The sequence below is a fragment of the Parasteatoda tepidariorum genome, chromosome 1 (assembly GCF_043381705.1).
Source record: "Parasteatoda tepidariorum isolate YZ-2023 chromosome 1, CAS_Ptep_4.0, whole genome shotgun sequence".
NCBI classification, from domain to species: Eukaryota; Metazoa; Arthropoda; class Arachnida; order Araneae; family Theridiidae; genus Parasteatoda; species Parasteatoda tepidariorum.
In genome coordinates this window covers 25,330,106-25,342,562 of record NC_092204.1, presented here as the reverse complement: position 1 = coordinate 25,342,562, position 12,457 = coordinate 25,330,106, and the positions used below count along the sequence as shown (strand labels likewise).

Below are 12,457 nucleotides of genomic sequence, written 5' to 3'. Positions count from 1 at the left end.
TTTTTTTTCTTAGTCACCTTACATTGTGAGCGCGCACCAATTAATAAGCTTCTCTTAATGACTATTTTAGAATAACGTCACTCACATTATATAGCTTTCTTAATAATTCCCGTTCTTTCAACGAAAATTCTTTTTTTTTTCTTAACAATGCAGCGTTGGCAGGAGATTGCTGGTTTAATTTTTCGAAAATATACATTCATTACCATCGCTTTAACGCACAACCTCTTCCCTTTATCCTCCGCCTCCTCTAAAACGATAAAAGCTTTCCAAGACCACCCCTTATTCCGGCGTCTGTAAATAATTTTCTCGTTAGTGTCGTCTGCAATTAAGAATTAGTACTGAAAGGGGGATTCTATGCATCGTTATCTTCCAGAAAAGAAGATTATTAAAGTATGCGCGAATGGAAGTAGAGGGTTTCTGAGCTAAGCGTTCTTCTGGATAGAGACAAGATTCCAACATTCTAATAACGAAGAAAGTTCTACAATGTTCTAGAATAAAGATAAGATGTTTAGATATAGAATTTGACATCCAAGGGTGACAGGAGCAGCAGAATTTCTATTAATTGTCCCTGGGATTGGCGTCGATAGTTGATGACATTTGATATATCCGTCTGAGACGTTTAATGATAATGGATTTGAGGGGTGAAAGAACATTTTGTGATAAAACAATTATCAAGCTTTGTTATTAATGAATCCCACTTTTCAACTAAAAGTTTTATTGTAAGGAAAGCAGTAAATGATAATAATTTTTACAAACGCTATCGAATTAAATGTTGTATTCAAAATTCGATCTTTTTAAATGAGCAACTCTGAATTATCCAGTACAATAAATTATTACCCTTCGTAAATATATTTTTTCGGACCAATCCAGTGTAACAGACCAATCAAATGAAGTTCTTAACGTCAGTATGAATGCGCCTTAAGAATATATGGCATTATCCTCGATTTGTGCTTTAACTTCGTGCTTGGTAATCTGGCAACTATTACAAAAATGTTTGAAATTATTTTCATAAGAGCATATTAAAAAAAAACCCGTATTATCTTGAATAACTTTTGATCTAATTATCGGATCTTCAGGTTCTAGGACTCGATCTTAATGGTGCAAGGGGGTGACTTCAAACATGCTTGTTGGTTAATGCAGGCAATATTTTAGGCAACAAAATCAGGCTAAAAATGGACATACCTCTGAATAGATATACCTTTGTTTGATGGATTTAGATTCCTGACCCTTGAAATATAGGGGGTAGTCGTAATTAGGGAGGTATGGCCCCAATAGTGTGGTCAAGAAAGCGGTCCAAAGTTTGAATCCCTTGATGTTAATTTGACTTTTTGCATATTTAGCTATGCCTTAAGAGCTTTTTAACAAATTAGAACTTTCTTTTTGTACACAATTATAACATTTACTTATCCAAAGATAATTTCATGAAAAATAACTTCCATAATAAAATAAGCCAAGGATAATTCCACAAAAATAGCAAATATTTATAATTTTTATTATTCAATTTAATAATATTTTAATTAATTTTGAATTTTAAGGTAAAAAATTTCTTATATCACTTTAGAAAATGTAATTTTGCTTGGTGAAATAAAAAATTCGTGCAAAATCAGCATTTTAAAAATTTGATTTCTCAAAAACTATTCACTCGATTTCGCTCAAATTTTGTATTTTGTCATAAAGATTTACATTCTTTAAAATGATGTAAAAGATTTCACACTTTACAATTCAATTTGTTTTCGACTATCATAAAATAAAATAGTAAAAATTATTAATATTTATTATTTTTTCATAATTTTACTTTTGCATGAAATTATGTTTGGATAAACGATTTTTATAATTACGTAAATTTTTTTTCATTTTGCTTAAAAAGTTCTTGAGATGTGGCAAAATCCGATTTGAATATTTTGAAAATTTATAAAGTTTCTATAAAGTTTAATTTCAATTTTATTTATTTTCAAGAGATTTCTGAGATATTGTCGAAGTTCTTTACGTATTAAATTTTATTAATAACAAATCACCGTAAGTAAGAGTTTAAGGGCATTTCAGCGTAGAAGGCAGAAGAAGTATTATAATGTTTTTCAGCCATGTCGGGAGACAAGATCCCTTAATAACTCAGCCTGATGATCCGTCATGTACTGAGGTGACATAAATCGCGGGATACCTCTTAATATCATGTCGGACATGCCCAAACATTACGAAATGCAGCAACTCAACAATTAGTCGGTACTCTCTTTCAGGAATATTTAGCCATATGCAGTATAAAAATATGTCCATAATAGAAAAAGTCTCTCGATTATACGACATAAATATCCAATGAGATGCATGTCCGGTGATCTAGGTGGCCAAACCATTCGGTGGAATTGTCCAGAATGTTCTTCAAACAAGTTGAGAAGAATAAAGATCTGATAACATGGCACATTGCCATCCATAAGAAATTCCGTCGTAATTTGGGTGCATGTCCATGAATAGCTGTAAGTGGTCTCCAAGTAGGTGACATTACCCCACTAGTTTGCGCAGTGCAGTGTCTTGTAGACAACTGTGTTCAGGGTTTCGTAAGGCCTGAGCTTCACTTGAGCTCCCCCATCAATTCCGGTCAGCTTAAATAGTGACTCATCTGACTAAGCTACAATTTTCTAGTTGTCTAGGATCCAACGAAAATAGTTAGTAGCTCGAAAGAGGCGTTGGATGTGACGTGACGTCATGTCACTAAAGAAGGCACTCGAGTATGTGCTCTGCTGCCATATTCCATTACAGTTAAATTTCGCCTCACTATTCTAACGAACAAGTCCATTTCATTTACCGCATTGATGTTTGCGGTTATTTCCCTCAATGTTAAGTATCTGTTAAGACTGACAATTCTATGTACACATCGGCAGTCTTGAACAGTAAGTGCAGGCGGTCGGCCACTACGTTGTCCATAATTGGAGGTTGCACCTGAAATTAAGTATTCTATGCACACTCTTGACATTGTAGATCTAGGAATGTTGATTTCTGTCACAATTTCCAAAATGAAATATCCCATGCGATGCGACTCCTATTCCACGTTCAAAGTCTATTAATTCTCATCTTTCGGTCATAATTACATCAGGAACATTCTCAGATGAATAACTTCTGCACAAATAAAAGTCCTGCTTTAACCATATACACATTTTGCGCGTGATACTACTGCCATCTGTATATTTGCATATTGATAACCCATGACTTTTTTCACCGTAGAATAGAATTAAAAAAAAAACTTCCGTGATAAAACTCAAAATTAATGGAAATATGGTATTAGATCGTTGAGGATAAAAGTAAAAAACTCCAATAATATTATTTACTCCAATAATAATTTCTTTTGGTAGCAACTATTAATCGAAGCAAAATAATAAGCTATGGACTAAAAGCCAAAATTAATGGAGAAATGTTACTAATTACTTTAAGACAGCATAAAAATCTGCAAACTGTTATCGACGTCAAAGTTAGTAATATCTACTTATTGAAATTTAAAAAAAACGTGCAGTGTGAACTAAAAACCAAATTAATGGAGTTCTCCATAACGAATAAAAAGTTTTATTCTTTATGGAGAACAGTAAAAAGTAGTCGCATTGGCACCAAGGATGCTTAATCTAATAACGAAGATCCACCGGGAAAAGCAATAAATTAAAAAACATTGGAATTATTTTAGTTTTATTATTTGTGTCGGTATTTGTTGAAACCGTTTTGTGCACGACTACATCCTATATTTTTAGATTTAGATTCCCAAATTCGTCGAAAAGAAGGTAGTTTTTTTTTGTGTTTGATTTTGTAACTTGAAATATCGTTAGCTATAAATAATCAAAATATTTAAGATATTGCCCACGAACCATTAAGATAAAGTCATAATACGTGAAAATCCAATCAAAAGTCATTCAGGGTATTCCGGTTTTTATTTTGCGTACTGTACACTATTATTCATGTAAATTCATGCAACAATTTTAGCCTAATTATTTTTATGAAACTAAATAAATTTATATCTAATACTAAAATCATGAGGTAAATAATTGATTTTTTTTTTCCAGCCATATCTTCGAATGCCAACAGCGATGAAGAAGTGGGTCCTAGATTCAGAACTGAGCCGCCTTTTCGGATAGAATTTTCGAACAGCAGTGGTACAGAAATTAGGTGCTCCGCAGAAGGCATCCCATCTCCTAGAATCAGTTGGCAAAACAGAGAAGGAGCCAACGCAAGGGACTTATCGGGTATTAGATATACAAGATCAGATGGAACACTGGTGTTCCCTCCTTTCTCGCGCAGTGATTATAGGCAAGATGTCCATGACACTCTTTATCAGTGCTTAGCTTCAAATAGTGCTGGGGCTATCATCAGCCGAGAAACGCACGTCAGAGGAGGTCAGTTTACATTATACTTTCATTTGCATGAATTTTTTATTTGTGCTATAATTTATTTTTGAAAATTTTTGTTGTTCTTGTATTATCAAAAATTGGTTTTCTCTTGTGCAACTGAGGACATATGGTTTTTGGTACATTTTATCAATATAATTTTAATCATGGAAAAACTGAATATTAAAACTTCATTTTAAGCATAGAAGGATGTGCAATGATACAAAAATTTATAGTAATGTGATATACTCTCAAAAATAAATAAATAAAATATCAGATTTTGGTTAAAGTGTTGAACAGGGGCCCCTTGATTTGGCAAGAAATTTAATTGTAAAATTTTGCTGAAACTCAGTTTCTGGTTACCATAATATTCATTTCTTGCTGTCTCTGCTTTTAATGACGTCAGCATTTGATTATCACTATTTCTATTTTCCGTTATGTGATTGACTCTTGGTTTATTTTCATAGGCATGTTTTCAAATCGCCAAATATCAAACTGCCAAACATCATTCTGCACTTTAACGCAGTTTTTCACTTCTTTCTCATGTCCTCCATCTACTTCTTTACGAGATCATGTACTTTTAACTATCCTAAATTTCCTGTCAACCAGTGAGGCTTCCAAAAACTGTCTGGAGTCTTCAAATGAGAACTACTAGCAAATTACAGCACAAATGTGAATCTGAATAGCATTATGAAGCAAAAACACTTGAGTCTTAATATGAGGCCCTTATGCATGAGAGCATTAAGTTCCAAGTTGTAATTTTAAAAATACTATGGTTGAGTGAGCTCAGATTATCTGAATGGCGTCTTTTTAAAATTGACCTGTTAACCAAATACCAGAAAACTCCTTATGACAACTGTTTCAAAGTTCTTATTAACAAATGATATTTACAATTAAATTCACAATCGGTTATATGAATTTGAAATAATTGTTTATTTCTATTTAGCTTGACGTTATAAAAAAGTACTCTTGTTGCTATTACTAATTGACTAAAATTACGGGTTTGAGGATTGCTTACGACCATGAAAAATTCATAATTTAACCTGGTTGTTTTAAAACCATAAGATACCACTTCTGAAATTAAAATTGCATACCTGGAGGAATTAAAATTGCATACCTGTAAAATAATATGTTACACATATTAGGTTTATTAAATTGAATTTGTGTTATTTATTTTACTAGTTGAGGCTAGAAAAATATTTTTACAATTCGGTCAAACTGGAACAAAAATCCTAAATAAATTATTCAGCTTTGTTAGATTAAAAAAAAATTTTTTTTCTTCCTAAAAAGACCTTATTTCGATTATTCATTAACATTAATTATGAGATTCTTATGCATTCAGAATAATTTAAAACGTATAGATACTTAGAAAATTCATGAGATTAATTTAATAATATGTTACACATATTAGGTTTATTAAATTGAATTTGTGTTATTTATTTTACTAGTTGAGGCTAGAAAAATATTTTTACAATTCAGTCAAACTGGAACAAAAATCCTAAATAAATTATTCAGCTTTGTTAGATTTAAAAAACAATTTTTTTTTCTTCCTAAAAAGACCTTATTTCGATTATTCATTCAGATTAATTATGAGATTTTTATGCATTCAGAATAATTTAAAACGTATAGATACTTAGAAAATTCATGAGATTAATTTACGGTTCCTTACTTGTCAATTTTTTAAAGTCTTACATTTGAATTGGCATGAAGCTACTTATTTTTTTACTGATTTTTGCTTAAGACATTTTTCTCGCAACAATTACATTAAAATTTTAATTAACGGGTTGCAGATGAATGCGTGTTTAGTATTAAAAACGATTATTTCATGGTACATTTAAGTTAAGCGTATTTTTTTCCTTATTATATATTCTTACTGTTTTAATTTCTCATTTTTCAATTAGTATTTTTTTTCTTTAAAAAAATCTAGAGAAAATGTTCGCATATCTTTGAATATAATTCCTTAGTAATTCTAAAAGAACACATTACAGGGTAGAGAGAATTCAGAGGAAATCCGGCGCACCCCAACTAATTAAATTTTTATCGATTGCTTTATTCTTTTTTTTCATGCAGTTCTTCCTCGTTCGTCGTTCCATCCTTTCAATTTTCGAAAAGATTATTAGAAACAGTCTCGCAATGTTTGCATACTAAGATGGGAAGAGAACAGTTTCTTCAAAAATGTATTCCAGCCCCCCCCCCTTCAAAAAGTTCTTTTTTGTGTATTGTCGGGGGGTCGGAAATTGTTTTGTCTCCATGTAATTTTTTGCTCGACGAAAAAAACTAGTTTAACTTTACAGTTTTTGACATTTTTTGTTTCTAGTTAGGTGACTCTTCATCAAGCTTTATTGAAGTTTGTCTCTGTCATATATTAAAGTGGAAAATTAATTTTGGAAGGCTATAGCGTCTTTAAATTTAATTTTGTTAGAAAGTCCAAGTGAAAAAAATTTGTTAAAAGAAACCGGAAAAGTTGGATTTTTCTTGTTATGAGTATTTGTTCTGTGGACGAGATTAATAAAGAGAAAAATGCAGGATTAGTTTGTTCTCAGACCGAATGAAACGAGTTTTAAATCTTTATCTTTGAAATAAAAAAATCTTGAATATTTTGTAATGAAGTTTGGAATCATGTCTTTTTCACGCGATGGAGCATTTGTTGATAAGGTTTCTAAATCTAGACAGTCTTCTGCAGCTGGTATTAATGATCTGAAAAAAAAGTTTCAAAACCGTCTTCCTTAATCCTTAATCTGGGATATTCTTCAAGCGAAGTTTGGATTGATGTATATTAAGTTATATAGCTCTTAATTTAACAGAAATGATAAGGTTTCAAAATCTAGAATGCTTTCTGTAGTTGGTATTGATGGTCAGAAACAAGTTTCAAGACATTCGCAGATGCAGAATCAGGAATATCTCTTTAATGTGAATGTGTAAATATGACTTTTTAGTATGAAATAAGTCGGCCTTCTGAGCCCAAGTCTGCGGGTTCGATCCCCGGCCCAGACACCGGATTTTCAGGATGCAGAAAATCCTCAGCGGCCATGTCGTATGATTATGCGGCATGTAAAAGATCCCTGGAGTGCCTTATTGGCTCTTGGCATTTCCGGCAAAATTAAATTCCTAGTGCACTTTAGCATCCAAATAGAGTCTCGGTGCTGCCATCTAGTGTGGCAGAAACTAGACGTCCAAATTAACATGACCAACGGTATCTCACCCATGGTGGTGGTCCTGAAAGAGTGGATACCACCTCTGGAGAACGCACTAGGTCTGCTCATCGGCGAGACCGATTGTGCAGCTCATTAGAAAAAAAAAGTATGAAATTAGGCAAACAATATAACTTCCAGTTAATTCAGTTAATTTCTTGAAAAAAATAATGGAAAATGCGCCATGAAGCGTAAAACGTATATTTAAATCCAAATTCAAACAGTTTCGAATACAAAATTACTTTCGAACGAATTTGAAATCACAAACTGAAAAAATGAAATACTTGATTTTGGAAAATAGGCAATTTTCATGCACAGTTGCATCTGGCATTAAGAAAATGTGAGTTTTTATAAATATTTTATAGATTTACCGTCGTGATTTAGGAGATAATTTTCAGGCTATTTCTATTAGCTCTTGTAATTATGTAGTATGCATTTTCCATTAGTTCTTGTGATACCTGTAATATTTTCATCGAATTCTAAGGGTTTAGGTTGGGAGGCAGAATCGGGAAGAAAAACTCCGAAATATGAATTGACTCGAAAAAGGGCAAACTCACAATGTGCATTCTTGCATTAGCGCGTATTCTTAGACATTTGTGTCTAACAAGCAATTATTTTCAAAGCATACATTTGCTTAAGAACGCAAATAGAAAGTTGCATTTTAGCTTTGATTTTAGCTCATCTTACGTTTTATCTTAAAGTGGCTGTCGCAAAGCTGGTGGAAAGTAAAGATATTCAATGCATCTATTAGCAGGCAAGGTTTCCGGATCTAATCAGACACGTGTAGAGAACTCTAAGCAGACGCATGGTAGTATGTCAACAGTCATTGGTAGCAATTTAACGCGGCAACGGGATTGGGTAGCCATGCCTTAACAGCTCTCAAATAGCCCTATACTCAGCATGGGCAGATCTGCATAAAAACCAGGATTGATCACAATACCATTTAAAATCTGAATTAGTCCTTGCTTATCACTTGGACGGTTTGTTCTTTTGCAAAATTTTTCTCATAGATAAGTTTTAAATAAGGTTCCTTTATTTTATACGAATTTATTTTTTGGTAAGTATTCTTCATTTTTCTTATGTTCCAGCATCATAGGATGATTTAAAATACTTTTGAAAGATAGGACATTAGAAAAACTATCTCGTCTTTAATTTCTGTCCAACCAGTGCATTGCATCGATAATTTTTCTTCAAATAATAACAATTTGAGATAACAATTTCATTCATTTAATATCCTCAGATTACAGTTATAGTGTATCCAATCCAAAATGTCTGTTTCGTGAAATGTTAACTATTTGTACTTGCATGATAGCACCCAAGCGAAAATTTTTCAATTGAGGCATCCTTGTTCAGAGCGAAATCCTTTTCAATTTTGAAACCTAACCCTCACAATGATGTAATTTCGAAGAGATTTTCATCTTTGCGCTGAACTGAACTTCACCCACCAAACAAAAATGAGTTTTCACCAATGAAAAACGAATTTTAGCTTCATTACACTTTAGCGATATGAAATGATTTTTTTCTCTCTCTCCTAGAAAAGAAGGCTTTAGCTGGAAATAATATCCCGCACGAGGCTCAAAACCCTCGACGAGTTTCGAATTCTTTTGTAATTTTTTTCTTTCATTTTTTTAAGCAAAAAAGGGAAGTGGGAACATCATTTTTCGATTCAAATTACTTTAAAGTTACAAGCTGAAAAGAAAATCGGATCTTTTTATGTATGAAGAAAAGATTCATGTTTTTCTATCATAAATAAAAATACTCATTTCAAACTAATTTCGAACTTTTTTAAAAAAAAAATATTTTATTCGAGTTTTAATTTCGATAGTTCGCTGAAAAAAAATTGAATAATAAATATCCAAATTTTTTCTTGGCATGGAAAATTGTTTTTTTTCTTTCTATCAGCTAAGGTTGAAAGGAGAAAAAGTATTTATAAATACCTAAGTCGTATTGCTTTGTTTTGACGTGAATGTATGGATATAAAATTATTAAACTGTTTGCAACATAAAATTTTTAATATGCTTAGTATAAAATTAAAATATAATTAATAATATTTTACAATGCAAAATAATCATGCTCCAAAATTCACAAATGGAAAAGAGAAGAAATTTTTAACTAAGATAAAGTCAGGCCTGACCATTTTGTTAAAAAATATTTTTAAAGTTAGGCCTAACCATTTTGTTAAAAAATATTGTTAAAGTTAGGCCTAACCATTATGTTAAATATTACTTATGCAAAAACATTACGAAATTATTTTCTCAACTAAAAGGTAGAATAATTTCCTAAATTTTTAGGGTAAAAATAAATTTAGTTATCTTTTTCATATTCAAGTTTTTTTATGCAACTTATTAATATTTTTTTTAATGAAATTCTGCAGTTTAGTCCAGATTTTTAGTGAAATTGTATAGCATGACCACTGCAAAACGGATAACCCACGAAGTGATTAAAGACCAGAACGGGTATCCCACGATGATGAAAAACTGCAAAATAGATGATCAAAATGTGTATAATAGGTATTAAACTGAAAGCATTTTAAATTGAATTAAAGGCAAATTCCAACAAAATTATAGCTTAAAAAAGCTTAGCTTAGTAAAATTTTCCATAAAGAAGAAATCTGATCATTATTGGATCTAAAACTGTTAGACAAAAAAGATAATCATTGTGATTTTATTTTATTCTATTTTTAACCGTCGTTGAACAGCCGACCCAATTTTTTGGGTTTAGGACTACTTATGTTCTACTCCTTAGTCCTATAATTTTGAACCCAATCCAGAAGACAAGGGAACTCCTTTTTTCAGAAGACATTTGCCTCCTTGGAAGACTATTTTTGATGGAACTAATCAGCATTTGGGTTACATGAATAGGAAAACCGCGAAAACCTCCCACGGTTAACCTGATGGCAAGGAGACTGTAATCCAAGATCCGTCTGCTACTCCGTTTACCATATTTTACGGCACTGCAGTCGGTGTAAGCCGGATGAGGAATTCGTATCGACCACGCATCGCTGAGATTCGAAACCAGTTCACATCATTTAGAAACTGCAAAACAAAAGCTCTAACCCCTGAGTCGTCACGGCTCAATCACCATGATTATCATCATTGAATCGACAGCCAAAGGTGAGCCTTGGTCTCCTATCAACCATTTCGCCATTTTGTTCACCTTGTTACCAGGTCTTGCCAGTTTAGCACCCTGATTATTTTAAAGTTCTTGTTCATGGAGGCCATGGAAGTTTTGGAAGTTCCTGGAAGTTTGGAGCATCCTCTAGCTCTGCCATCAATTGCTTTAGGTTTGAATTTTATAATGCGTTTGGTTTGTTGTGACAAAGTTGCAAATATTATCCAGCAAGTTTCATTCTGCTTAATGTCATAAATTTTATAAATATTGTAAATTTTCTAAATGTCCGTGTTTGTTGTTTTCGTGTTATTCATAGTTCTAATTTCAGTCTATTCATTGATAAGCCCTTAACCTGATACCTCTTATTCAAACAAAATGTGTTTGATCATTACGGATTTAAGATAATCGATCTAGATCTTGAATATTCAGTGAAATAAAAATGTTAATAATATACGTTTAAATTGGAAATAGGTGTGTCTTTTTTTTAAACAATTATGAAGATCCGTCACTGTCCGCTCTGCTGTCCAACCAACTTACGTCATTGATAATCATTCATCATTGTTTATTTCTTCTTAAAAAATCATGGAACATTTCGGTTTAAAAATGTATAATTATTTTAGCTTTTATTAAGGGGAGTTAGTTTATTAAGGGGAGTTTAGCTTTTATTAAGGGGAGTAGGGCATATAAAAATAATGCTAATTCCGACCTTTTTCGATGTACCATTTCTCAGCATCTAAGCTGAGAAATGGTACATCGAAAAAGCTTCGTATTGCTTCAGTTTTTTTCACAGAATATTTTCATATACATGTTTACACTGTGATAACTTTTAACACATATTTTTGGCAGAAATCTTTTAAAAAATTATGAGCTGAGAACCTTTATTTTTTCAAAAAGTTTCATTAAAAATCTTTCATCACTCAAAAAGTATTAGCGCTAAAACATTGCCACAGCATTCAACTGATATACTCTCAATTAGCCCCCAAACAATTTCATTGCGATATCATAAGTAGTTCCCTATAAAAGGTATATCGAAAGAGGTCAGTTTTATCAATATTGATGCTTGCCCTACGAACTCTCCTTAATCGTAGCGAAATAGACGATTACCTGGATATGAAAAATAATCATCTGTGAATAAAAAAAAGCTAACCTAAGGAATGTAGATGGTGAGATTCAGTAACAAGAAATAGATGAGCAGTGATTTTACTGGTTAAAGAGACTTATAACAATTCAAATAGGGAACGGTTTTTGTCGGTATTTAAGTTTCTGTTTAAATTTATTTTCATAATCTTCACTATGAATGTTAAGATTCATATCTGGAAATATGGAATATCTTTCTCTCTCGTTCTTCTTACTTTCGATTGACATCTACACGATTGCGAGCTTATAAGTTAAGAAAATAAAGATCTCGTGAAGGGAAAATAAATTTACAACCATGGATAAATAGTCAATACTTATATACTTACAGTAATCACGAAAAAGTACTTAAATGTGCACTGGCTTTTGAACCAATGGGAACTTCAAATAAGCACCAGCTGAAATTATAATAAAAGATTAGTTTCTTGGCACACCAAATTTCGACTCTGTAATTGCATTTCAGCGGACAGTAGATCGACCATTATGCCTTTTTTTTCTTACAAATTTAGCAGTTAATAATTCTCGAACAAGCATTTTATTCCATTGAATTGTTGGTAGGTTTTTCAGCACCGGTGTAATTTTGAAAGCACCTAGCCATTTTCTTAGTCTCCAAGTTTTATAGAATTTTCGCCGCAAAGCAAAATGTAACGTAGAAAAAGAAAA

At 32.1% G+C, this 12,457-nt stretch overlaps 1 protein-coding gene across 3 annotated transcripts in view; it reads left to right on the top strand.

Moving 5' to 3' along the window:
• Nucleotides 1–12,457, top strand: part of LOC107448201 (cell adhesion molecule Dscam1) — a 233,495-nt gene that overhangs the window by 47,128 nt on the left and 173,910 nt on the right. For all 3 annotated transcript variants that reach the window (XR_006225556.2, XM_071177674.1, XM_043045821.2), the window contains exon 2: nt 4,038–4,367. Coding sequence is in view for 2 of the 3 variants with exons in the window: in XM_071177674.1 (XP_071033775.1) it covers nt 4,038–4,367 (330 nt within the window). In the remaining variant the exon portion in view is untranslated. The remainder of the gene's footprint in view (nt 1–4,037; nt 4,368–12,457) is intronic.